Source organism: Stigmatopora argus, chromosome 16, assembly GCF_051989625.1.
Source record: "Stigmatopora argus isolate UIUO_Sarg chromosome 16, RoL_Sarg_1.0, whole genome shotgun sequence".
In the NCBI taxonomy this organism is placed as follows: Eukaryota; Metazoa; Chordata; class Actinopteri; order Syngnathiformes; family Syngnathidae; genus Stigmatopora; species Stigmatopora argus.
Window position 1 is genome coordinate 11,006,612 of NC_135402.1, and position 25,646 is coordinate 11,032,257.

A 25,646-nucleotide genomic window follows, 5' to 3' on the forward strand; every position below is an offset into this window, starting at 1 on the left:
AGTTTACTGTTGATATTAGATACTAAACTCACTCTCTCTCTCATGATTCTAATTTTTAAGAGCTGGTTTCAACAGTAACAACCTGGCGACCAAACGTCCGTTCTACCAAACGTCCGTTCTACCAAACGTCCGTTCTACCAAACGTACGGTCGACCAAACGTCCGGTCAACCAAACATCCGGGGACCAAATGTCCGGGGACCAAACGTCTTTCGACGAAACGTCCGAGTACCAAAAAAATAATCAGGCATTCATACAAAGCAGGACAATTTTGGTAGTTTGGCATCTTTTACGGCTCTTTATTGCAAATTTGAATATTGTTTAGCATATTAAACTGTACGGAGTTGTAAGGAAGGATGGTGTAAGGGCATTTGCAATGTTTAATTAATTACACTACTCGAAGAATTAAATACTTAAGAAATTCTAAATTGAATACCTTCCTAATTGTATAAGTATAGCCACATTAAACAATTTTGTCAAAAAACGAAAGAAAGCAGAACAGTTTTAGTAGCTTGGCATCTTTTGCGTAACTTTATATTACAGATTTTACAAAATCGCTACAATAAAAATTGAAACAAAACCGACATTGATTTTGATTATTGCTTACAAAAGATCCCTATGGTTTTTTAATAGTTGAAATGAAAAATTGTTTCCCTGCGTTTGAAGCTTGGATAGCTACATTACTGCATGTACAGAAAATAATTCTTCCCAATGTAATTTATCCATTAAACAACAAACATTTTTGATTTGGAAGAGGCACTCGCTGTACTAGCTGCTTTATTTATTTGTTGATGCAATTGTTTGACATAAAGGGGAGAACTGCAGAAGTTAGAAAAGATAAATAAGTTGCTCCTCATAAAAGCTGTCTACATTTAGAGTGCTCTGCAGTGCAATAGGTCCCTTGTTTAATAAATCACTGTGAGTCTACAGTGGTAAGGGGGGAAGCGCTAACGAAAGTCAGCCAACCAGCAAAAACAAGCAAACAAACACAACTACAAATTAAACAACAGACAGGATTCATTTCCAATTAAAGTCTGACTGACATTTACAGAGGCTTTATCTGTGGCCCTGACAATGGCTCTCTTCAACACTGGCTTTTCTCATAGAAGAAAATTTGGTATTCCTTCTAGTTTGCACAGAGGCAGCTTGGCCAAAATGTTGGCGAAAGAGGCACGATTTCATGGGGAATTGATGGAAAGTTTAACAGATTCATTTAATTGTTCTATATTTCTTTGATCTTGTACAGAAGTCAAACTCATATTTTGATTGGAAAACTGCATCAATAAAGGAAATGCATTTCTTTCTGATTAAATTTTTCATAAAGTAATCTAAAAAAAACCCGTTCTTTGTAACAATTATTATCAAAAACTGAGAAAATAAGAAAATTAAAATAAGACTCAATGAAATAAAACATAAATGTTTTATTCAACATGGAAATTAAAATATTTTTGAAAAACTACATGGAACAAATGTTTTTTTGCTTTATCAATGACGACAGGGCCTATGTCCGATTATTATTATTATTATTATTATTATATACACACTTATATATATATATAATTTTCTATTTTATTTTTTATATCAAGCAGAGAGGACCAATTTTCACTGTGAGTACAGTATTTAAAGTAGTAAAACTTTTAAATATATAAATTATATTTAGATATTAATACATTGTAATAATACAGTCTTTTGACATGCTTATAGCTTTAATATTTAATAAATATACATTTTGATAATTGTACTTGTGTACTTGAATTTCTGTATAGGCACAAAAATATGTAATGTAGTAGTTATAATGGAGGTGATCCTACTCCACGTTTTTTTGTTTATCGGCCATGTCTGGTCTACATTAATTGCGATATTCGAGTGATTACTTTATGTACACTGCAGTTGATATAACAAAAAATAAGTTCTGAAGACAGTTTTTTTTCCAAATATCTTCTCGTGACTCTGACCTATCAAGGTGCATTTTTTCGTGAGTGTAAGTGTATTGTACATCCATTCATTCATATTCCGTACCACGCATCCTCGTAAGGGTTGCTGGAGCCTATCCCAGCTGATTTCAGGCAAAAGGCAGACTACGCCCTAAACATGTCACCAGTCAGTCAAAGAGCACATAGAAAGACATGCTACCATTTGCACTCACAATCATCCTGCCACCAGTGGGAATCGAACCCATGCCTGCTCACACTGAAGTCATTTTAGTGAAACCCTACACCACCAGGTACTGTCCCCTCCCTATTATGTAGAGGTTTATCGAAGTGGGCCTCCTCGTGGTCTAGGAGCTCACTCGCCTAACTTTGGTGCGGGCAGGTGTGGGTTCGATTCCCACTGATAGCGATATGATTGTTAGTGTGGATGGTCATTTGTCTCTCTATGTGCTCTAGGGCTGACTGGCGACCAGTTTAGGATGTGGTATGCCTTTCGCTCAAAGTCAGCTGGGTTAGGCTCCAGCAACTCTCGCAACCATTTCGAGGATGCGGGGTACGGAAGATGAATACATTATCAATCAATCAATCTAGAAAGGAAGTCTTAAATGTTGATCTTTCCTCGCCGGCCGAGTGGTTAGCGTGTCACAGTTTTCGGGTCGAGGGTTCGATCCCAGCTCGGTCCTCACTCTGTGGAGTTTGCATGTTTCGCCGGGCTTGCGCCGCTTTCCTCCCACATCCACCAAAATATGCATGTAAGGTGGTTGAACACTCTAAATTACCTCCAGTTATCAGTTTGAGTGTAAATGTTCAATTTGTGCCTTGCGATTGGCTAGCCGCCAATTCAGGGTGTTGTCCGCCTGGTGCCCGAAGTCAGCTGGGATATAGCTCCAGCACCCCCACGGCGAATGTTCCCTCTAAGCTGCGCACGTGCGCAACTGCGCACTACTCTCGTGTTCTCACGCACAGCAAACATGCAGGGCGCAAAATAAAACCCAATCTGAATTGTAATAAAAAACATTACAATTTCTTCTGTGCCATTTTGCAACGCAACTCAGAGAGTGGCGGCCTGTCATTGACAAACGACAAGAAACGGAAATTTCGGATAAAACTATGACTAACACTGAGTACAGCCAATATGATGTAGTTCACGTCACGTATGTTTCCGCGGCACGAGTAAATGTTAACGACCTTCATTGGCTGCGTTAGTTACGCGTTAGGCCTGTTTTGCTGGTTAGCATATAGCTAACGGATCGTTGGAGCTGCTGCAAAGCCTTCATCATGGCGAAACAAACGGGCTGTGGCAGAGCCACTCAACAAGGCAAAGTAAAAAAGAAATGCAGTTCTTTTAAGATGGAATGGCTGTCGGAGCATGTGCACATAGAAGAACAAGTGGTGAAATTGGGTGAGAAAGGTCTCCTCTGCAAAACATGGAGCGAAGCTAAAGTTGTAGCGAGTTTTCTGATGGAAAAAGATTGCATATAGATGGAAGCTTCACTATCTCAAATGACACATTCAGCAGAAATCATTTGAATGAGAAGTGAGAAGGACAGACGTGGAAAATAAGGTAAAATTTAACCCAGATTTGTGCAAATTCTAGTGACATTTATTAAGATGTTTTATTCATAGATATTAATCGTTAAATGCCATTATGACCAGATCATTTATGGGTAGTAGACATGCTGCTTATGGCAAGTGTGATAGTGGTGTGTGCCCACAGCGACCTATTATGATGCTGCTCACACTGGTCCTCTGTGTGCTCAAGTAGGTTGAATGTATGCCCAGACATATGAAAAATTAGAGGGAACATTGCCCACGATCCTTGTGAGCATAAGCCATTTAAAAAATGAATGAATGATCCTTCCTCAAGCTTTTCTTGTTATATGTTAAACCAAAATGTCTGCAGAATACATAAAAAATTAAGGCATCAATGTCTTTGTTGTAATTCGTTTGGTAGGGTACGCCACACATCACATGTTATCAATTGCATAAGAAGTTTCCCAAAAAATATTTGCATTTGAGCATTTGTTGGCTTTCATTGTTATATTATTATTATTATTATTATTATTATTATTATTATTATTATTATGGATACAGCGACCTGTATCCATAACAGCAGAATGCCAAATTACAAGTCCGTAACTACCACTTATTTAGGTCTTTTGCCGAGTAAACGCAGCTTATGGAGAAGCACCACCAATTTCGTCACACGCAGTTTCTGGGTGTGATGACAAGTAGGCTTTTTGTGTTGTTGATAATGACGACAGGGCCTATGTCCAATTATTATTATTATATGACCTTGGTCTATTTGGAGGCATGATAGGCTTTCTGTATTTCTATGTATTTGAGAACTTTCTTAATTTCTGATATCATTTAATTTGTGGGAATCTATAAATATAGGCCACATGTCACGGTTTGTGAAGAGAAAGAAAATGGTTATTTCCTCTGACGTGCTCAGTGCATGAATTTTTAATTTTTCATTACACACACAAAAGTCTTCCAGGCTGAAAAAAAAAAATCTGAAGAAGCGACGCTAATACTGCGGTAGGCACGTCTTAACGGTCGCAACCCGACCGGCTTTTAAGTCACTTGTGAGAGAACGATGAAGCTAACTACTGTCCTCGTTTGCTCTCTTTGTCTTCATCACTCGCTCTCGCTCTCAACGTTGCTGTTCAGGAATATCAAGCACACAGAAGAGAAACAAGCTTAGTGCACATGAAGCAGACTACTCCCCGAGAAAAGTGAGAATTAATGTTTCTGAAATAACGGGCAAAGATAGAGAGGTAAAAAGAAAGCCTGCGTAAGCACATGAGGATTTAATTAAGCTATATGTTCCACTGCTGCCACACGGGAGTCGCAGAATGCTGACTTCAGGGCACTTAACATGCAAGCTGATAATCCTGCCATTTATGTTTGAATGTGGCATTCGCAAAAACACTTACTGCAGTATGTGATTGAACACCCCTAGAATATCATCGCCCAAGACGGAAATTACAACCTTTAAAATTTCGGCAGCTTTCAAAGGACACAATCACCTGTTTGTTTGTGTTTTTATCATTTTTTTTCAGTCTATCATCACTGTGGCATCAATCTTGTGCAAGAAACATTTGCTGGGGCAGTAATTATTTTAAGACAGAGATGGCGAAGACGCGGCTCTTTGTTTCTTATCATATTTTGTATATACTGTGGCTCTTTGCGGGCAGCCCGGCGGATGAGTGATGAGCACGTCAGCCTCACAGCTCTGGGGTCCTGGGTAGGTCAGTCCACCTATGTGGAGTTTGCATGTTCTCCCTGGGCCTGCATGGGTTTTCTCCGGGTACTCCGGTTTCCTTCCACATTCCAAAAACATGCATGGTAAGCTGATTGGACACTCTAAATTGCCCCTAGGTATGCGTGTGAGAGTGAATGGTTGTCCGCCCGGCCCAAATTCAGCTGGGATTGGCTCCAGCAACCCCCGCGACCCTAGTGAGGATGATGCGGTTCAGAAAATGAGATTAGATGAAAATATTGCAGAACCACTATTCAGAACAAAGAGAAAAGAGACAGCAAAATGTTAAAAAGAAATACATGAATAAAAAATCACAACTAAGATAACATAATTTATCATGGTGGAGTATATTTATATACCAAAACACTGATAATCCAATTTTTTTAATTCGATTGCAACATGTTGTGCGCTAAATTCAATATTCTGTAGATGTCGCTGTATGACCCTGACAGCTTGACTGTCTGGGTACATTGCGACATTTATATAGTGAAAAGGCGGACGGTTGAAAGGGGAATGCGTGAGCGCCTAGCCTGCTTAAAGCATGAGAATATTAGAAGTCGATAATGACGTTTTCGTCTGCTACCAGTGACCGAGACGATCTGAAACGGGTAAAACGAGATTGGTTTACCAAAAAAAACGAACTTAAAAAAATCCCGTACATAAATGGTTATACGGCGTACACAATTGGAAATAATCAAAAAATGTATAAAACATGGGAAAAACATAAGTTGCTTCAGTACTCTTGATGGCAATAGGTGTCCAATCCATCCAATCCACTTTGACTGGCATGCTGGCAGCGATTGGCAGTGATCGAAAGATGGCAGCCAATGAGCTCAAACAATCACTGACAACCAAAAAGTGGATAGGACATCTATTGGCGTTAAGGGCACCCAATTAGTTTTTAACTAAATAACATAAATAAATAAATACATTTTTAAAACTTTCTCTTTTTAACTGAAAGATACCCAAAGATAAATAAAGGTTTTCAATAAAAAATGTGGAAAAAAATGTTGGGCTTTACGTGATCAAATTCGAAATGGAGTAGGAAGTTCTGACGTTACAAATATAATCCTACGGGAGCATTTGCGATGCGCAGTAAAGAGCGGCGGACACACCGGATATTTCTCCTAATGAGAGAGAACAGCACAGCGTGGGTGATCAAAAATTCATGGGAGGAAATCATAAAAGAGGCTCACTTTTACTTGGCACTCGCTGCTTTTTCAATTTGTTAATGAAATACCTCCGCATTCACTTCTGGCCTCCAGCTGTTGTATCACCTACCGCTTTGGTTTTAATCACGATCCCGGTCATAGAAATATAGAGTCAATAATAGCTAGAGCAAACATGAATGAATACGTAGGTTTTCTTTTTAATGTTTTTTTTTTTAAGAACATAGTATAACCATCATCTGCTAGGTCTTTAAGCAATTCAACCATGATTTTCTTTGCCCCACATTACCCAAGATGGGCGGCTCGGTGGAGCGAGTCCTGGGTTCAAATCCAGGTCACGTCCACCTGTGTGGAATTTGCATGTTCTCCCCGGGCTTGGATGGGTTTCCTCCGGGTACTCCGGTTTCCTCCCACATTCCAAAAACATGCATGGTAGGCATGAATGTGAGTGCGCATGGTTGTCCGTCTCCTCGTGCCCTGCGATTGGCTGGCCACCGATCCAGGGAGTCCCCCGCCTCTGGCCCGGAGTCACCTGGAATAAGCTCCAGCACTCCCGCGAACCTAATGAGGATAATGCGATTCAGAAAATGAGATGAGATGAGATTACCCAAGACACCCTGGTGGGCGGTTTTCGATTTAGGAATAGAACTACAGTAAAATGTATAGTTCACTTTTTTTTTTTTTAAGAAAACAACCATCTATTTAACCAATTAAAAATGAATGTGAGAATCATTGCTCTTTTAAAGCGTACCAAGGTTGCAGAGTTGAAAAAAAATCACTACGTATGGTAAGTAGCTGATGTTACAATATTTTTTCCAGTCACTTATTTGCCAAAAATATCAACCTGTTTCATTTTGTTGCACGCTGCTATCATAGGAACAGTTCAGACGTCGGCTGGTCTTTGCAGTTGCTATTGAGTGATATGCCGGATCATTAACACTGCGCTTAACTTGCTTGGGTGTTGTAGTCATGGAATCTACAGGTTACAGGCTATCTCCAAAGTTAACCCATTTTCCATGTTTAACTTTCAAGGCAATGATGAACGCACATCTACCATTGACTACTTGTACGTTGTGCTCTACAATCCCTTGTGCCTTGCGGTGTAACAAGAATGTAAAGAAGAGGACATCACAACCTGTATGAGGATAGTAAAGCTCCAGCAGATATTAAAAGAAGTCACAAATCTAACAAAACAGAAATTTGAACATATTTTTGCCTCATTATCAATTTATCTTGCGAAGTCAGTAGGGTTACTCATAAATATTGCATGTAGTGCCTTGACAATATCAACATCTGGCCCTTTTCGTCAGGTTGAGGTTACTTCTAAAAGAGTACCATTGATGCTAAACCTTAAAATTAAGAGAGTGGCAAAATATTATGAGTGATGTATCCTGAGTGATTGACGAAAACGTAGAGAAGGAGTTTTTGATTGGAGTTAATAATAAATATCTCATTTAGTGCCTCGACTATTTCAACATTTGGGCCATTGCGTCAGATTTAGGCTAGTGTAAAAGAGTACCATTGCTGTTGAACCTTAAATTGACGAGTACTAGTGAAGGAGTTTTTGGTTGGAGTTGGTCCTAGTAGTCAAGAAGCGCAAAAATATAAAACATATAATGCTTGGGGGCATACACAAAAATTGCACTGTGAGATAGCCCCAAGCTTGGTTTTAACACATCTGTCAGGCTGTGACATTCATTCATTCATTTATTCATCTTCCATACCATGCATCCTTGTAAGAGCTGCGGGGACTGCTGGCGCCAAATATGCTATAAGACGTACTTAATCATGGTTAAATGTGCTAAAGCAGGATAGCTACATGTAAGATACCAAACAACCACAGAGATAAACTTGAGAGTGAATTCTATGCAACTTGATGAAATAAATGAGAAATCCAAATTTGCAATCAAAAATTGCAAATTGCAGGCTGCTTTGGGTGAAATATCCTCGCTACTTTAAAAATGTACTCTGTTTCAAGAAATGAGCCAAACCTGAGACAAACGAAAACATTGAGCTACCCAAATTTTGACGAAACGATGACTTCCTTCGCTTTGGTTCGTGCGTAGCTAGGCTATTTTCAATATCACCACATGTTGAGATGTTATTACTCAATCTTGGAGTTTTATACATGTGGTCAGTATGTTTAAATATCGATGGAGATGATGACTAAATCATGTAAGTGGCTTCACGTTGTCACGTTGGATTCTTTACAACCACACTATCCTGCATTATATATCCATTGCTCTCCTGATAAAGTGGTGATCTGGTCTTCGTTTTCAGTTATTAGAGCAGCCATGAACACAGGAAATATCATTTTTTCCTTATCACACAACTTCTGTACCTTCATTGACAACAACAACAACAATGACGGTGTTGCCCGAGGCATGGGGCATTATGGGATACGCGCAAGTAGCCAATGACCACCTTTCGTAGCTTTCTTAAAGCGGCCCCTAAGGGCTTGGAGAAATGTTAAATGTTGTATTGACATCAACCGAAGGGAGACATTCATTTATCAATAACGCTTGCTGCTAACACACCGAGATGATACACAACCAGTCCCCACAGCTTTCACCGTCAACAACACCACAAGATGAACAACAAGAGTTTCAGAGCAAGACTTCATGATTTGATTTTTGTTTATGTAGCATTTTTTAAAGCGTGACTGGACGTTTGGTCGAAAGACGTTTTGTCCCCGGACGTTTGGTCCCCGGCCGTTTGGTCGACCGGCCGTTTGGTCGACCGGACGTTTGGTAGAACGGACGTTTGGTAGAACAGACGTTTGGTAGAACGGACGTTTGGTCTCCGGGTTCGCTCGCTGTCAAATTATGACAGAGAGTTTACTGTTGATATTTTGATATTAGATATTTAGATATTAAACTCACTCTCTCATGATTATAATTTTGATAGCTCGTTTCAACAGTAACAACCCGGCGCCCAAATGTCCGTTCTACCAAACGTCCGTTCTACCAAACGTCCGTTCTACCAAACGTCCGTTCTACCAAACGTCCGTTCTACCAAACGTCCGTTCTACCAAATGTCCGGTCGACCAAACGTCCGGTCGACCAAACGTCCAAGGACCAAACGTCTTTCGATAAACCGTCCAAGTACCCTAAAGTACTTGATATGCGAGAAAAAGTTTGGGAAGCGTGACTATTTTTTGCCCGAGTATTATTTTTCTCCAAACAATTTGGCACACTCTACACCAGATAGGCAACCACCTAGATCGCCTATGCTGAGGAGCCGGCAGTTGCTGCACCTGGAACTCGAGACGACATATGAAATTTATGTTTATGAAAAACGGTACTTTCATACAAACAAGTTCCAAGAAATTGAAGGTTCTGTTGTTCACTGCTTACCATTGCTATTGGTACGATGCCGCCTAAATCTTGCGGTGCCAGGCGGATGAGCGTCTGTGCTTCACCCGTCTGGGTGCGGGTGAGTGGGTACTCCACCTGCCAAGTCACTTCTCTGCCACCCTCAGGAACCATCAACCCGTTTACCTCCAGATCCACTTGCAACACTCGCTGGTAGCCCACTGCCTCACCTCTGGATTTAGGGGAAATAGAAAAGTCGCGGCTCAGTCAATTGTGTGGATTTGAATTCAAACAAAAGGAGAGTGCAGGTCAGCAATGAAAAAAATGACAGAGACAATGGAAGATAGTAAGTAAATTTAAAGGCTGAATTGAAAGAGGATAATGAGGTAGAAATAAGTTAAGAGCTAGAATGGGAGAGGAAATAACGCGGGAATAAATGAGGTGAACACGGGGGCAAAAATATGATCATGGATTAAGTGGAACATGACAAGGAAAGATAAGAAAACGAGGTTTGCGGAATGAATGGAACGAAGGAAATTGAGGGTAAGGCAAAGTGAGACATCCGTTAAAGGACAAGAATAAGTGGCTGGAGTGTGAATTTTGAAAATATACATCAGACCTCAAGGACTAATAGCTTAAAAATGCCCTCCAAAGTAAACAACAATACAAGAGGAGAATTCTCTCTGAATGATATAAGCATAATAGTGGCAAAATCACATTGAACCTCATCAGTTGTTGAAGCAGTCATCTGTTACATATTCAAAATACAAGCCACAAATTCTTATCCGAAAAAAACTAGTAATTCAATTAGGTAGTCATGACTATAGATTCTTTCATTGTAGACAACAAGGTGATGAAGGTTTAAAACCTGTTTTTTTAAAATATTTTTTATTTAAATTAAGCGGAGAGGAACTATTCACTGTGCGTACAATACTTCGCTGAAAGGGGGCCTCTCCTTCAAGGACTTGGACTGAAACTCCAGTTAACCAGTTTTTTTTTTATTTATATCAATCGGAAAGGAACTATAGTCACTTTGAGCACACAGTATATATACATTAAATTTAGATATTAATACATTACAGTCTTTCTTATAGCTGTAATATTTAATAAATACACTTCTTGATAATTGTACTTGTGTACTTGTTTTTCTGTAAAGACGTGAAAACATGTAATATGATAGTAATAATGGGTCCTACTTGATCCTATGCCTGATCCTACTTCGTGGTTTTTCGATTATCGCGATTATGTCTGGTCTGGATTACTGTAATGCTTACTTTTTTGATAATAGTATATTTTTGGACTATAAGTGGCCCGAAGCGTAAGTCACACTAGACAAAGAATGCACAATGAAAGGTAAATATATATATATAAGTCACACTAGAGTAAAGGTTGTATTTATGGGAGGCAGGTTTTTAGTTTATCAGAAACCAATAACAAACATAACTTACCATGTCCGGTTCACGACAGCCCCTATCCAGTCTATTTTCCATATCTCCCTCCTCTACCACACCTGAATCAAATGATCAACTCATCAGCAAGCTGATGCCGATCCTGATTATTTGATTCAGGTGTGTTGGTGGAGGGAGATATTGAATACAGACTGGATAAGGGCTCTTGAGGACCGGACTTGCCCACCCGTGCCTTACAGGAATAGTAAAATAGGGAATAACAGACAAAAAAGACAATGCAACTTATTAACAGATTTGTTGATAACTATTGCCCCAAAAACAGAACATACCACGCGGTTGGTGGTCAGTGGAATAAAATAAAAGCCATAAATTCCAGGCCCAGCCAAACTATGAAAAAAAGTGTGATTTATAGTCCGGGGAATATGGTGCACAAGCTTTTCTTTCTATTATTTCCTCCTCTGTCTCTCTTTCGCTCTGTCTAGTCATAAGCACTCCTCTAGCCAATGGCTGTATCATGCTATTCTGAAGAGAAAGCAATATTAACATTATTTGGCCCTAAAGCTTTGCCTTCATGAAGATTTATATTTTGGATGATCAATGTGTGTCGCCCAAATGATAGAAATGGTCAGACTACACATGCCAGTGGAATCAAACACAAATTATTTCGCCGCCCAATGGACACTCCTTATGCTCAAAGTCAAAGAAGTAAGCAAAAATAGGTGATCACTAAGCAGCCTGCGCACTGAAGAAGCTAAGGGACATGCCACGGCACAGTCTGAGGATCAAAGCGTCTTTCATGAAGTGGAAAATCCATTTTTTTTTCACTTTTTATCTGATAGCCAGCCGATACGGTCTGATACCACAAACAACAGGGAAGGCACATTCAATTAATGCAATATATAGTTCAATCTTTCAAATCAAAATAAACAAAGAGCTAGTTATAGAACTAGGAGGATAAGAGGATTTAAGTAGAGCACACACACCAAAAAGCCTGTTCAATACATCGTCTGGCCACATGAGAAAGAGGAAAATCTGATACATCTTTGGTAAAACCTGAGGGATTTTTGATGCTGCAGTGATTTTGCAAACTGACAACAAAGATATATATCAAAAGCCATGAACATGGCACACAACAAAATACAAGTTAGTTAACCATTAGCCAAATATGTGTTAGTTTGAACTAAATTTCAGAATATGTAATTTTTGCAACACTCATGTCATATTATAATTTAAAAAAAGATGTACCCAAAATTATTAGAACAATACGTACCATCAAATAGACTTTTTCATATGTTGGGAGTGAATACCATTTGTACTAAAGAAAAAAAATCCTTCAGACATCAAAACTCTGCACACAAAGTTATTTGGAAAGATTCACAATCTGTAATTTTAAAACATGGCAATAACAAAAAACATTGGTCAGCACAGAAGATGACGACAAAAGGGTTAAAGAAAGGACTGCTAAGAGTTATTGTTATTATTTTGTTGTTGTTGTTGATGGTTGTAGGGTTTTTCCAACAATGTGAATAACTGCTGATTGCTGTACAAATCAGTAGTACAGTAGAAAAGATATTTTGTGATTGGCAATATAATGAAATAGGGCAGGTGAGAGAAAAATGGTAAGGGGGAAAGAACATCTGCCTGTATTTCAACAGACGTAATGAAATATGTAACTTTCCAGCAGCTGCTTCAATTTGACAGCTGCCTTAATTAGCGCAATAACCTCATCTCATCTCATTTTCTGAACCGCTTTGTCCTCGTTAGGGTTGCGGGAGGTGCTGGAGCCTATCCCAGCTGCCTTAGGGCCAGGGGCAGGGGACACCCTGAATCGGTAGCCAGTCGATCGCAGGGCACAAGGAGATGGACAACCATGCGCACTCACACCCTCTGTACACTCCCATCTGTATCCGTTTTTGCTACTGCAACCAAGTTGGCGCCTTTCAAATGGCAGCCAGTGGCGGTAGCTCCGTCCACTTGTTCGTTTTGCGTTTTTGCTGCTTTTCTGTCTTAATGATTTGATTTGGTGATTCTTAATGATCCCATTTACTTTGCTTTGCTTTGTACTTTGTGCTTTTGCTCTGTTGTTCTGCGGCCTTTGCGACTGTACTGTTTAACTTGTAACTATGTTTTTTTTTCTGTATCTACATTCCCCCCTTCTTGCTACTGTCACAATGAAATTTCCCGAATACGGAATGAATAAAGTTATCCAATCCAATCCAACCCATACATAGGGCAATTTAGAATGTCCAATCAGCTTACCATGCATGTTTTTGGAATGTGGGAGGAAACCTGGAGTGCCCAGAGGAAACCCACGCAGGCCTGAGGAGAACATGCAAACTCCACACAGGTGGACGTGACCTGGATTTGAACCCAGGACCCCAGAGCTGTGATCTTTAATATTAGCCCCTTTACGTTTTAAACACGATAAAAGTATACTAATTTTGTATGAAATATATATGCAGATGAATGTGTGTTTGTTAAAAAAGAAAAATAACAAGATAAATATTTATTAAGCCATTAAAATGAATAACAATGGGGTGGGATTGCGAGTGGCAGCTGAGTCAACGTACGTCAGTACTCTCGTTTGCCTGCCTTCCTGCATAAATGACGCAAATAATAAGATTTTCAAACCAACATTGTCAAATTAAAAATATTTATTATCGTCCATGTATTCTTTCATTTGCAAAACTTTATCATTCAGCACATTTTGACAACTGCAGTGGCCACTGATGTTTTGATGTCACAGGCCATGTATTCTTATTTGAAGCCGACTTCTAATTGTTGTTTTCTTTGTGTCTCTCTTGTTGCCAAACGACATTTCATATTAGTGTTGGGTTGCGATTAGAAGAAAACATTCAGTTGAAAGAAAATGCCTACAGTTAAGTTGGAAACCACATAAAAATATTTTTTTTTCTATGTGGCAATTCAAATAATACGAATCAGGTCAGGATGAGCCAGAATATAAAAAGTGAGCACAAAACGTTTTTCGAAGATCGATAAGAAGAGCAAACAAATAAGGTAACCAAACTCATCGTCTGAAAAATGTAGTAAATGGCAAGTAAAGTCTTGCTTTTGATGGCGCTGTTGCCTTGCTATAATGTTGAGTTTCGTTAAACAAGTGTACAGATGATGGATGTTTGTAATCCTCACGGTGATTTAGACTAATTGACTTCCATCTTTATCTACACAGTGACAGTGTAGACTATCTGGCAGCTGAGCTTTACTGTCTACTGTGCATTTCTTGTTTGTTCAGGGTTTAATCAATGTTCTCTCTTGCTTTCTGAGCACAGTTTTTTTCTGATTATATGGGTCATTTGCAATTGCAGCTGTTTTAATTACATGTACTTCGCTTTGTCCAGCTGTGACACCGTAGCCTCCTTCAAATGCTGAAGATGTCTCCAACTTTTAATTCTAGTTAAATTCCCTCAAACAGACAATCTCTTTACTTTTTACCAAGTTCATTCATTTTCCCTATGGCTTATCCTCACAACGATCGCAGGTGTGCTAAAAACCCATTCCAGCCATCCTCAATCAGTGCGCGAAGGACACCCTGAATCAGTTGTCAGCCAATCGCAAGGCACAGCAAGACTCAAAATCTTTCACGTGCACAATCGTAACTAAGGACAATTTAGTTCGTTCAACCAACCTACCAATATGCATGTTTTTGTGATGTGGCAGAAAACCACAATACCCAGAGAAAATCAGCATAGGCAAGGGGAGAACTCACAAACTCCACACAAGAAGCTCAGAACCCACCGGGGATTAAACCCTCGATCTCAGAATTGTGAGGCAGATCTAACCACTCTACCAACGCGCCGGCCCCAAGAATGTGTACTTCAGATGTCATCTTTTAAATCACAGGTGTCAAAGTGGCGGCCCGGGGGCCAAATCTGGCCCGCCGCATCATTTTTGTGCGGCCCGAGTAAGTAAATCATTTGTGGCAACTTTCTGTTTTAGGATCAAATTCAAATGAAGATTATAGATGTATATTATATTTCCTGATTCTCCCCTTTTTAAATCAATAATTGCAATTTTTATCCAGTTTTTTCTTTTGGTGTTTTTAGGTCAAAAAGCATTTTGTAAAATCTAAAAATAAATATATAAATTTTTTTTCGGTTTTCCACTTTAATATTGAATATAATTTAAAAAAAAATGTTTCCATTTGAAATGAAAAACAAATGATTAATAGATTTTTTCCCTTACTAAGAAAAAAAAGTTCAAATAAACAGTTTTATATCTATAAAAAACTGATTATTTAGGGCTTTTGCGTTTGACACCCTTGTTTTAAATGAAGGCCATTCTTTGGTATATGACTATTGTACCTGCTATCCAAGTCATATCTAATATAGATGTTTACAATGTTTTGAATCACATAAACATGTGACAAACCCAGAGTTATATCTTAAATATCCAGTAATAATAAAGTCTGACTTCAATGAATTCAGTAATGTATTTTTTAATAGCATAGATGTGAGCGGGAACACACATTTAAGCTCCGCATGTTGCAGTTACTCCCAGGAAATAAGTTTTAAGTCACACACCATGAGCTCCAAGTATATTTATAAGAAATGGACAGGGGCCAATTGTCAAAAAGCTGTGAGACCTTGTGTTTATTCAGATGGAGTATTTGTGGTCAATGAGGTAGAGTTGCTGTTTATTATTATTTCCCATAAATTACATTTTTGATGTAAACATAAATTCAAGTCTAGCCTACTTGTAGAAAAACACTCAAGAGAGGCCTCACAGCTGGCATGGTAAGAACCTCTGAGCCAGCAAGCCTGAACAGGAACATTTGCATTACAAGGGGCTTGCTGGCGGCTGAATGGTTAGCGTGTCGGCCTCACGGTTCTGGGTTCGATCAGGTATGTCCCTCCTATGTGGAGTTTGCGTGGGTTTTGTCCAGGTTCTCTGGTTTACTCCCACATTCCAAAAAACACTAATTCAGGGTGTCCCCCGTTTGGTACCCCCTGTGCGGTCGTTTGGTCGCCGGTCTTTTGGTCGCCGTCTTTTGGTCGCCGGTCTTTTGGTCGCGGTCTTTTGGTCGCCCGGACCCAAACAACGGGCGACCAAAAGACCGGCGACAAAACAAGGTAAAACAACACGGTCTACGCATCAATAAAAGCCAACAATGGCCCTGAGCAGTTTCACTGAGCGGACGTGTGAGTGTATAAGAGTTTGTATGTACACGAGTTGTCCCCTTAGGAAGGGACGTCAGTCAGGGTCTTAACAAGTTCTCCAACAAAACACAATAAAAGTACAGGAAATTTGGAGCTTTTCTTTAGCCTAATAATTAGTAGGGCATTAAGTATGACTAAATAATAATTCGCAGTTTGTATTTAGGGAATTTGAGCAACGATTTAAATGGTAATTATCAATAACCTTCTGGGCGACCAAAAGACCGGCGACCAAACGACCGAGTACCTGGTACCCAAAGTCAGTTGGGATAGGTTCCAGCACCGCCCATGACACTTGTGAGGATAAGCGGTTCAGAAAATGAATAGATTAATGCATTACAAAGATCAGATTGCCTACATTGAGACCAAAGGGCTGCCACAGGCCTCAGACTTCAGTCATGCAAAATTAATGCCCATTGCTCAATAAGATGGAACTCAATAACTAACTAACTTTGATGTAAGTCTGAATGTTGTACTTTTCTCTAGTTCGGCATTGTTTCGGCACCCTTTGGTACTGTTCTAGCAAGCAAAAAAAAGGTTGTTAGGATCCAAGAACGATGTTGACCTTTGAATTACCTCTAAGGGAGTAACAACGATATAATACGGTATTACCACTGTTTATTTCATGATTTGCAGTTGACGAATGTTATTATAGTATTTTCTTTAGTCCTGCATACTTGACTGTAGACCAGGGCTCAGGTGGTGCCCACCTCAAATGTAGATTTGCCACTCTTCCATTATCTTTTTTCGTTACACGGAAGAAATTAATGTCTCCTTGCCGTAATCGTAGAGTTCAAGAGTCGCTGACCTCACTTTGTTAGGATGAAATGAATTCATGGTTGAAAAGGGTCATTATAATGTAATGATTAATAAATTTCAATCTAGTGGAGCAGAAACTTTGTGCGAGTGAGTTTGTGTGCATTTGTATGTGCGCGTGCGTGCGTGTGTGTCTGTATGTATTTCCCATGGGATTCCTGGCTCCAATTTTAATGAGTTCTACCACATCAGGTCTAATATCTGTCCTCCCGCTGGTGATTCTGATCTGAGACCCTATTAGAACTAGGAGAAACAACCTTAATACTAACTCCATATGGCCTGGGTTGATTTAGAACAGAATAGTCCGGTGTAGGATTTTTAATCAGGCCTTTATATATCCTTGTGTGCTTTTGAAGGGTAGGTGAGAAATGTTTTTAAGTATGCTGAAAAAGCGTGATTTATTTCTTATCGGACCTGAATTTTTAGCTCAGGAACAGGGGCATTAAATACGAGGTGGCTGTCCCTAATAGATGAATGTAGCTCACTCAGTTCTGAATTTGTGTCAATAAAGGGGTGTCGAGGCATTTCCATCCTGCAGGGATGCCTGGTGCATCCGTGTGGACTGGATGTGTTCCTGCTAGAATACATGTTGACCATTGACATATGGAATGGATTTATTCAAGTGAAACAGTGTAAATGGGCAAAGACAATAGAATAACTATATGAAAAAGACTTTTTTTACAATTACAATTGTGATCCATTTGTGGCACAACTGTTGCACATTGGGAGTAATCAATATTTAAGGACGCCTCTCTCAGGCAGGGACTGTTGGACTATTTATTGCCTTGCTTACTGCTGTGGGCACCCAACATTCCGTCCAAGTTCTCCTGCCTTCATACGGTTGTATTTCTTATTTTGATTAGTATTATTTAGTACACCATCCTAAGTTTAGACATCGACACGGTTTTGCTACTTTTGTTGAAGTTTATTGTAATCACGTCTTTTGTGTTTAATAAATTCATTTGTATTCCTGATGCCTGGGTTTTTGGCATGTATATATATATATATATATATATATATATATATATATATATATATATATATATATATATATATATATATATATATATATATATATATATATATATGCCGGGGGACGAGTGGTTAGCGAGTCGGCCTCATAGCTCTGTGGTCCTGGCTTCAATTCAGGTCAGTCCACCTCTGTGGAGTTTGCATGTTCTCCCCAGGCATTTGCAAACTTTAGCAAGGCCTTTGCTCTCCAAAAAAGAAGCGAACACTCATAGTCAATATTCTCTATCGCTACAAATCTCCAAACACTTTGACCAAAAAACCCACAAAGACAGTCTCCGTAATTAAATTATTCTTTTATTTGGCAGCATAGGGCATCAAATGCAAAGACAAACAGACTCCTTGTTGATCACATTCAAAAGCAAAGAGCTGCTGCCTTCTGCTTTACTTTAACATATTTCCTTATTCAATGATTACTACGACCTCAGCCAATATGGAAGAATTCCTAACATTCCCAACACTCTAATGTATAATTAAATGATTCTCGTTAAATTTCAGAAGTTAATTATAGATTGAATAACGTGAAAAAAGGAAAGCGGTTTTTGAATTGCTATAAAATCTAGTTCTGATTAAAGTTCCTGGTTTATGTGCTTCCGATACATATTCGCGTGTCTACGTATGTTCACTGTGCTGCCAAACGTTTGCTTCCTTTTCGTTCACCTACACACCAAAAAATGTCTTTGTGTCTTAATTTTATTCATCCATCTAGCCATCTATTCATCCAAACATCCATCCAATCATCCATTACATAAATTACAGTCCAAACAGCCTATCATGCATGTTTTTTGGAATATTGGAGGAAACCGGAGTACCCGGAGAAACCCCTTGCATGCCCGGGGGGAACATGCAAACTCCACACAGAAGGATTTGAATCCGGGACCCCAGAACTGTGAAGCCGACGCGCTAACTACTTAGACACCGGGCCGCCTTATTAATTTCAATGGCTTAATGAATAATTTTTAATGGTTTTTTTTTGTATTTCGCACATTTCAGACAAAACAGGTATACCTTTATAATTAAGGATACCACTGTATTTTTATCATTGACATGGAAAAAAAATAATCGGAAGTTATCTACGGACACCACGTATGTGTAATCACTTGACGTCAGTTATACATATTTACACATTTTTTTCAAATGAGAATGATAAATAACATTTGGCACAAATAATACAATTTCATGCGAACAAAAAGACAGGAAATATTAATTTTCTTCTCCAAGGCACAATTTATATTGAGCCTTGGATTCATATTCGGTGTAGAGAATAACTACCTAGGTCCCTTTTATCATACATTTGAGGAGAGTTCAAATGTTCACTGAGCGGAGTACAAGCCTGAAGACGATAACAAAACAGCAATGAATGAATACTTCTAATTATACATCATGGTGGACTTTCAGCTTATCTTCCTCACGGATCGCAACAGCAGAAGTTGTATGAAAATATATTCTTTTACAGTGTATCTGTGAATGTAGGTGCATGACTTTTTAGCATTGAAAGAAGTACAAACAATTTACTGTCTTGGGGCATGTGAATAGTCAAATTCTTCCTTGCACACTTCCTACACTAGCTACAAGTAAATACACCGTTGCTTTGTGCAAGGCATCTGGAATGTCTTCTTCAAAAAGATGAGACAATATATGACGCTACTGGCCCAAGGCTTCGCTGAGAATTCATACAATGATACTGAAGTAAAGACAGTTATATTCCTGGACCGGGGACTTTGTTTTGTCTAAAATCAAGTTGTGCTTCTGCTCTCCTTTAAGTATCTATAGTAGATCCTTAATTGAACTGAGCTACTGTGCATCTATGGATCCGCTCACACTGAAGTCACTTCTAAGCTATCTAAATCTGTTTTATACATTCACTGATTCATTTTCTGGACCGCTTATCCTCACAAGGGTTGCGGGGGATGCTGAAGGCGGGGAACACCCTGAATTGGTAGCAAGCCAATCAATCGCAGGGCAGAAGGAGACGGACAACCACACACTCTCATCTAGAGGCAATTTAGAGTGCTCAACCAGCCATCCCTGAATGTTTTTTGGGATGTGGGAGGAATGGCAATGAAACCACTGCATTTACATCCAGTTATTCTGGTTTTGGCGACATTTGTAGGTCACTTCATGTTGATTTTGAGTCACTTCTTATTCCTAAAGGAATAAAGGATATTAACAACAGACAGCCGTGTTGTGGTGTAGAGGTTCACTCGCCTGACTTCAGCTCAATTCCCACTGGTGGCGGTATGAATGTGTGCGGATGGTTGTTTGTCTTTGTGTGTGCCCCACAGATGACTGGCGAAATCAGCTGGGTTAGGCTCCAGTAACACTCGCAACCCTTTCGAGGATGCGCGGTATGGAAGATGAATGAATGAATGAACTTCAGCAGCAGGTATGTTCCAAAGGACATTCATCGGTCTCTTGCTGTTCAGTGACCCACAGGAGGCAACCCAGAAATGGCCCAAAATCAACAGGATGTAATCAGAACTTGATAGGAAATTCCAAAAATAAAATGAACACAATGACTGCTATTGATGGCCAAAGATGTCCAATCCGTTTGAACTGGGAAGCCTAACAGCAAATGAACAAATGACTCATTCAAATTTACTGCATAATATTAAAAAAATACTTGTTTTTCCTGTTCATTAGTTGTTTGTTGAATATCATAGGATGATTTCTTGGCACTTGCATCGGTAATTTCTACATTGCCGTATTGTGAGATAATCGCTATCTTTAGCCTTGTATATTGTAAATCATTGCCAGATATGCAGTGGCTCCCACCCCTAATAGTCAACAATGATGTGGCATTCCTCAAATGAATAATAACCAACCAGGTGGATGTCCATGTGCAGATATTCCATGTCAAGTAGTACAAGTATAAATTTCATTTGAACGAAAACTCTGAAACACTAAGTGAGGCCTGTGATTCAAAGGGTTGATTTATTGGAAGATGAAGTGGATCAGAGGATCTAAGTTGAGGTTCCGGGGGCAATAGACATGCCTTATCAAATAAGGCCAGACACTCTGGCCAATCTCCATTTTGTCTGTGGGTAAGTCCCCACCAGCATTGGCTCTGACTGCTGATAAACTGCAAGTGAGGAGGCCAGAACCTCTCCAAAAGGCTTTGATTTGACTTTAAAAATGCCATTTTCCAGAATAGAAGAAATAAAACAATCTGTTTTTAAAATCACTGCTGTGCAGGTATATAAAGAGTTTACTTTGGTCAACACTGCCTTACTCTCAGAAGCAGTACAGGCTAATTTTGCACCACTCCTATTCACATAGACACCCCCAATATACAAATATAAGAATACTATATTATATTATTTATGTTTATGAAATATACGCTTGTATTCAAACGTAGATCTTTTTTTTAGCAAAAATCTAATTTCAACCAAATAAAGGGGTACAGTAATCCCTCGAATATGGCAGATAATGTAGATCAGACATGGCTTCGATAATCGGAAAACCGGGAAGTAGGATCCCCTATTGTTAGTGACATACTCCTTATTTTCGGGCCTATACAACAAAACAAGTGCACAAGTACAATTATAAAGTAGTGTAATTATTAAATATTACAGTTGTAGTCATATGAAAAGACTGTAATGTATTGACCTCTAAATATAATCTATAAATAAATAAAATTAATTCCGCTTGATATAAATAAATAAAAAAACAGCTTAATGTGTCCAAGTCCTTGAAGGGGAGCCCCCTTTTCAGCAATGTATTGTACTCACAGTGAAAATAGTTCCTCTCCGCTTAATTTAAATAAAAAATTAACAAGTTATTGGGAGCTTTAGTCCAAGTCCTCTTCGTCAGATTCGAGAGGCATTGGCAATTGGCAAAATTCAATGGCTTCAACCATGTTGCCATCAATCTCCTGGAGACGTTGCACACTGTGATCCATATTGAAGATCTCCTGCAGATGTCTCGTCATGCCAGATTCACGGCCGCATCTACATCGTGAATCGCTCATAATGATGGTTTATTTTTTTGTATTCCTAATGGTTATCACTAGCCTAGTATCCTCGGAAGAGGATATTGTGGCCGTCTTCCGAAAGTTTGCTAATTTCTTGGTAAAACGCACAATCGATTCATTTATGCCCCAATAGCGTGCTACGCTCTCTAGCATAGCAACGCAGTTTTTTCTTGGTTACTGTCATTATGTCTCGTTTTTTCTTGGGCTCATTGGGTGCCAGGACGCTTAGGAGGCATTTTCAACAGCGCCTCAAAATCCAAATAAAGCTGGAGTAGCCTCAGCGTAGTCTTTCTGTGAAATTCACTCACATAAAAACAGAAGAAGGCAATTTTATATCATTCTTCTACGGTGAAATATGGCTGGCTGAAGCGCCGCCCAGACCATTTTTTTTTATCCTGTCTTCTGCTTGCGAGTCTCAGCGTGAGTTTTGACATTTTTATGACCTTTTTTATACTTAATATAAAAATGCGATGTACAGAAGCTGCGAACGTTGGAGCTGCCAAGTTATGAAAGATCATAGTACAAATGTGCCAACAAGAACACCAATGCAGTTCAGTCCCAGGTACGTTCCAACCTTCCTGTGTGGAGTTTGCATATTCTTCCCGGGCCCGTAAGCGTTTTCTCTGGGTAACCTCCCACATCATAAAAATATGTATGGTAGGCTGGTTGAACACTCAAAAATAATCTTCCAATGTGATGAATTCCGATCTCTTGGTTTCTGGAATTGTATTCTTTCGTTGTTCTAACGAGTTTGTTTCACTAGTGTTTCACTGAATAAATCGTACTGGATATGTATTCCAGGAATAGGCTCCAGCACCCAAAGTGGCTCTTAGCAGCACAGAAAATGAATGAACAAAATTCAGTGTTCAGATTTCACCCTTTTTACACCTGGCATTAAATTGCATTCTGGGTTGAACTACACTTAACTTGACGTGGAAATGGGGGAAAATAATCTAGACAACTGGTAATATAATTAAATCTTTTCAAGGTTCTCCTGCGCTCCCAATAGATTGCACCCTGGGCGGTCACCCACATTCCCAATTGCAAAAGCCGGCCCTGCTTACTCAATCCTATTGGAGTAAGCTCCTTAGGACAATACTGACCATGGCTGTTTTGCACATGTGACCAATTAAAACAAGAGAGAGCTATTGGTACATGTAAAAGATAAAGTCAGAAATGAAGACTTTGTGACGTCATGTTTCAGCATCACCATGATTACGAAAGCAGGGCTTCTCAAAACGTAGTCCCAGATAGTTGAAACAAATGTTTTACGTCACACGTGCACATGTAAGAGTTCACTGAAAACAATATCACATTCATGTCCCGAGTTGTTGTGGGAGAGGCACACATTAGAGAACCCTGTATATCACAGTATCTCTGATAGTGTGCTCATTCATTACACTCAGACTAGATTAATTTTATTTCATTAGTGGCAGGGTGTCATCTTGGATTTCCATTAAAGTTCACATCTTTGATCAGGGACAAATCTCAAGCTTGCAATTTAGTATTTATGATTGCTTGACAAAGCATAGTCAGACGCACATTAATACACCCACATTAATATTGAATTAAACATTCATATTTAATTTTATCAACATGTTGATTCTCTCACATAACTTTAAGCATGGAGTGAATGCTGAAATCTTATCAAATTGAATAACAGCAGGAAGCTAAGAGCAATTAATAATAGCTGTCATACCAACAAACGCAGGGGAGAAGCTGCCAGTCAGGATTGTTTTTCCTTTTCTTTCCAAAAACATGATCAAATACATAAAACTGCTTTCAGGTCAAATCTTTAAATTAGTCCTCCAGAAAGGTCAATTTCTTAGTCTTCCCTAATCCATTGTCTCTAAAAACATGCTCAAAATGTACAATTTCAAGAATAAAATCGCTCTTTGATGGAAAAAGAGCAATCAAAAATCATGTCATTAATCCATTTTTAATCAAAGCACTCAATAACAGGTTCTAGGCTAGGGGTGGGCAAACTATTCAACGATGGGCCGCAGTGGGTGCGGGTTTTTCGTTCCAAACTATAAGAGAAAACTTTTCCACCAATCTGGTATTTTAGTGGTGCAATCAGTGGATTGCAGTCAGGTGTTTCTTGTTTCAACACAAACCTCATTGGTTAAACTGTCCTTGTTGGATCGGTTGGAACAAAAACCTGCACTCACAGCGGCCCTTGAGGACCGGTTTGCGAGCTGAGGATGCCTCAGGCACACCAAGCCGTCACGTTCCTGAGCGAAGACACATCGAGCCGAAGACAGCTTCCCCATTGCAGAGCGACGGCACAGCTTAAAAGTGGAGCTACGGCGATGGGGCGGCGTGTGCCGGTGGCGAGCGAGATCTGCCCCGAGGCCCGGCCCGGCCGGAACAGGCAGCGACAAATTTTTAGGAAGAGAATGCCTTCCTGGACATTGTTTTTAGAAAATGAACCGAAAGTGCCAGGGTTCACACGGATCACATGTGTGGGGATGCTGCTGGCTGGCTTCATGGTAAAGCCAGCCTTAATCAACAAGTTCGACCGTCCTCATGCTTTAAAAAACAAGAACAAAGCCTATGTTTGGACTCATTCGTTTATAACAGACAATGGTGTTTTTAGGTCGTTTTGTTACCTGACACGATCCCACGCTCAGGCAAGTAGAGTAATCCCTCGAATATCACAGATAATGTAGATCGGACATGGCCACAAGAAGAGAAAATTAACTAAATACAACTAAAAAGCCTTGCTGCCTCTTTACTGGATGAGCAACCGGAAAATGTGGATCACAAAAGCCTTCACAAACTGTTTCATCCCGAATGCGAAGCTGTACCTCGCAGAAAGAGGGCTCCACTTCAAGGACTTGGAATAAAACAACCATTTCCGTGTTTTTTTAAATTTATATCAAGCAGAGAGGAACTATTTTCACTGAGTGCAGTATTTAATGTATTTACATTTATATTTATATTTATATTTATATATCTATCTATCTATATATATATATATATACATTAGTCTTTTCAATGCTTATGACTGTAATATTTAATAAATACAGTTATTGATAATTTTATAGTTGTCCTGTTTTTTGTATAGGCGCGAAAACATGTAGTATGGTAGTAATAATAGGGGTGATCCCACTTCGCGTTTTTATGATTATCGCAACCATGTCTGGTTGCGGGATTACTGTATATATCGCAAAAGCTGAAGTGAAAATATATTTTTTTAAATATATTGCAATTATTCCAATACCAATTATTTATTGCCGACCTTTGTCTACCTTACATAAATGATTTTTTTCACACTTGGATAGATCATTAAGGGTGTCTATCATATATATTTTTTAAAGTCTTTGACAAGATTCTATCATTTAATTGTTATGTAAAAATCCACAATTTGGGAACTTTAAAATGAATAACAGGTACAATGGCAATTTTCATTGGGCGGAATGGGCTACTGCGTTGTGATGTGAAGTTTGTGGTCCTTTTGTTGTCTATCATTTAAATGTAAAGTGTAATATGATACACCAGAGCAACAAAACATTGATGGATGTAACATATTTTGAAATAGTGTATCAAAAAATGATTAATTTTG

At 39.2% G+C, this 25,646-nt stretch overlaps 1 protein-coding gene across 2 annotated transcripts in view; it reads right to left on the reverse strand.

Moving 5' to 3' along the window:
• Window positions 1–25,646, reverse strand: part of LOC144091182 (transmembrane protein 132C-like) — a 149,180-nt gene that overhangs the window by 20,481 nt on the left and 103,053 nt on the right. For both annotated transcript variants that reach the window (XM_077623295.1, XM_077623294.1), the window contains exon 5: window positions 9,720–9,909. In XM_077623295.1, the coding sequence (XP_077479421.1) occupies window positions 9,720–9,909 (190 nt within the window). The remainder of the gene's footprint in view (window positions 1–9,719; window positions 9,910–25,646) is intronic.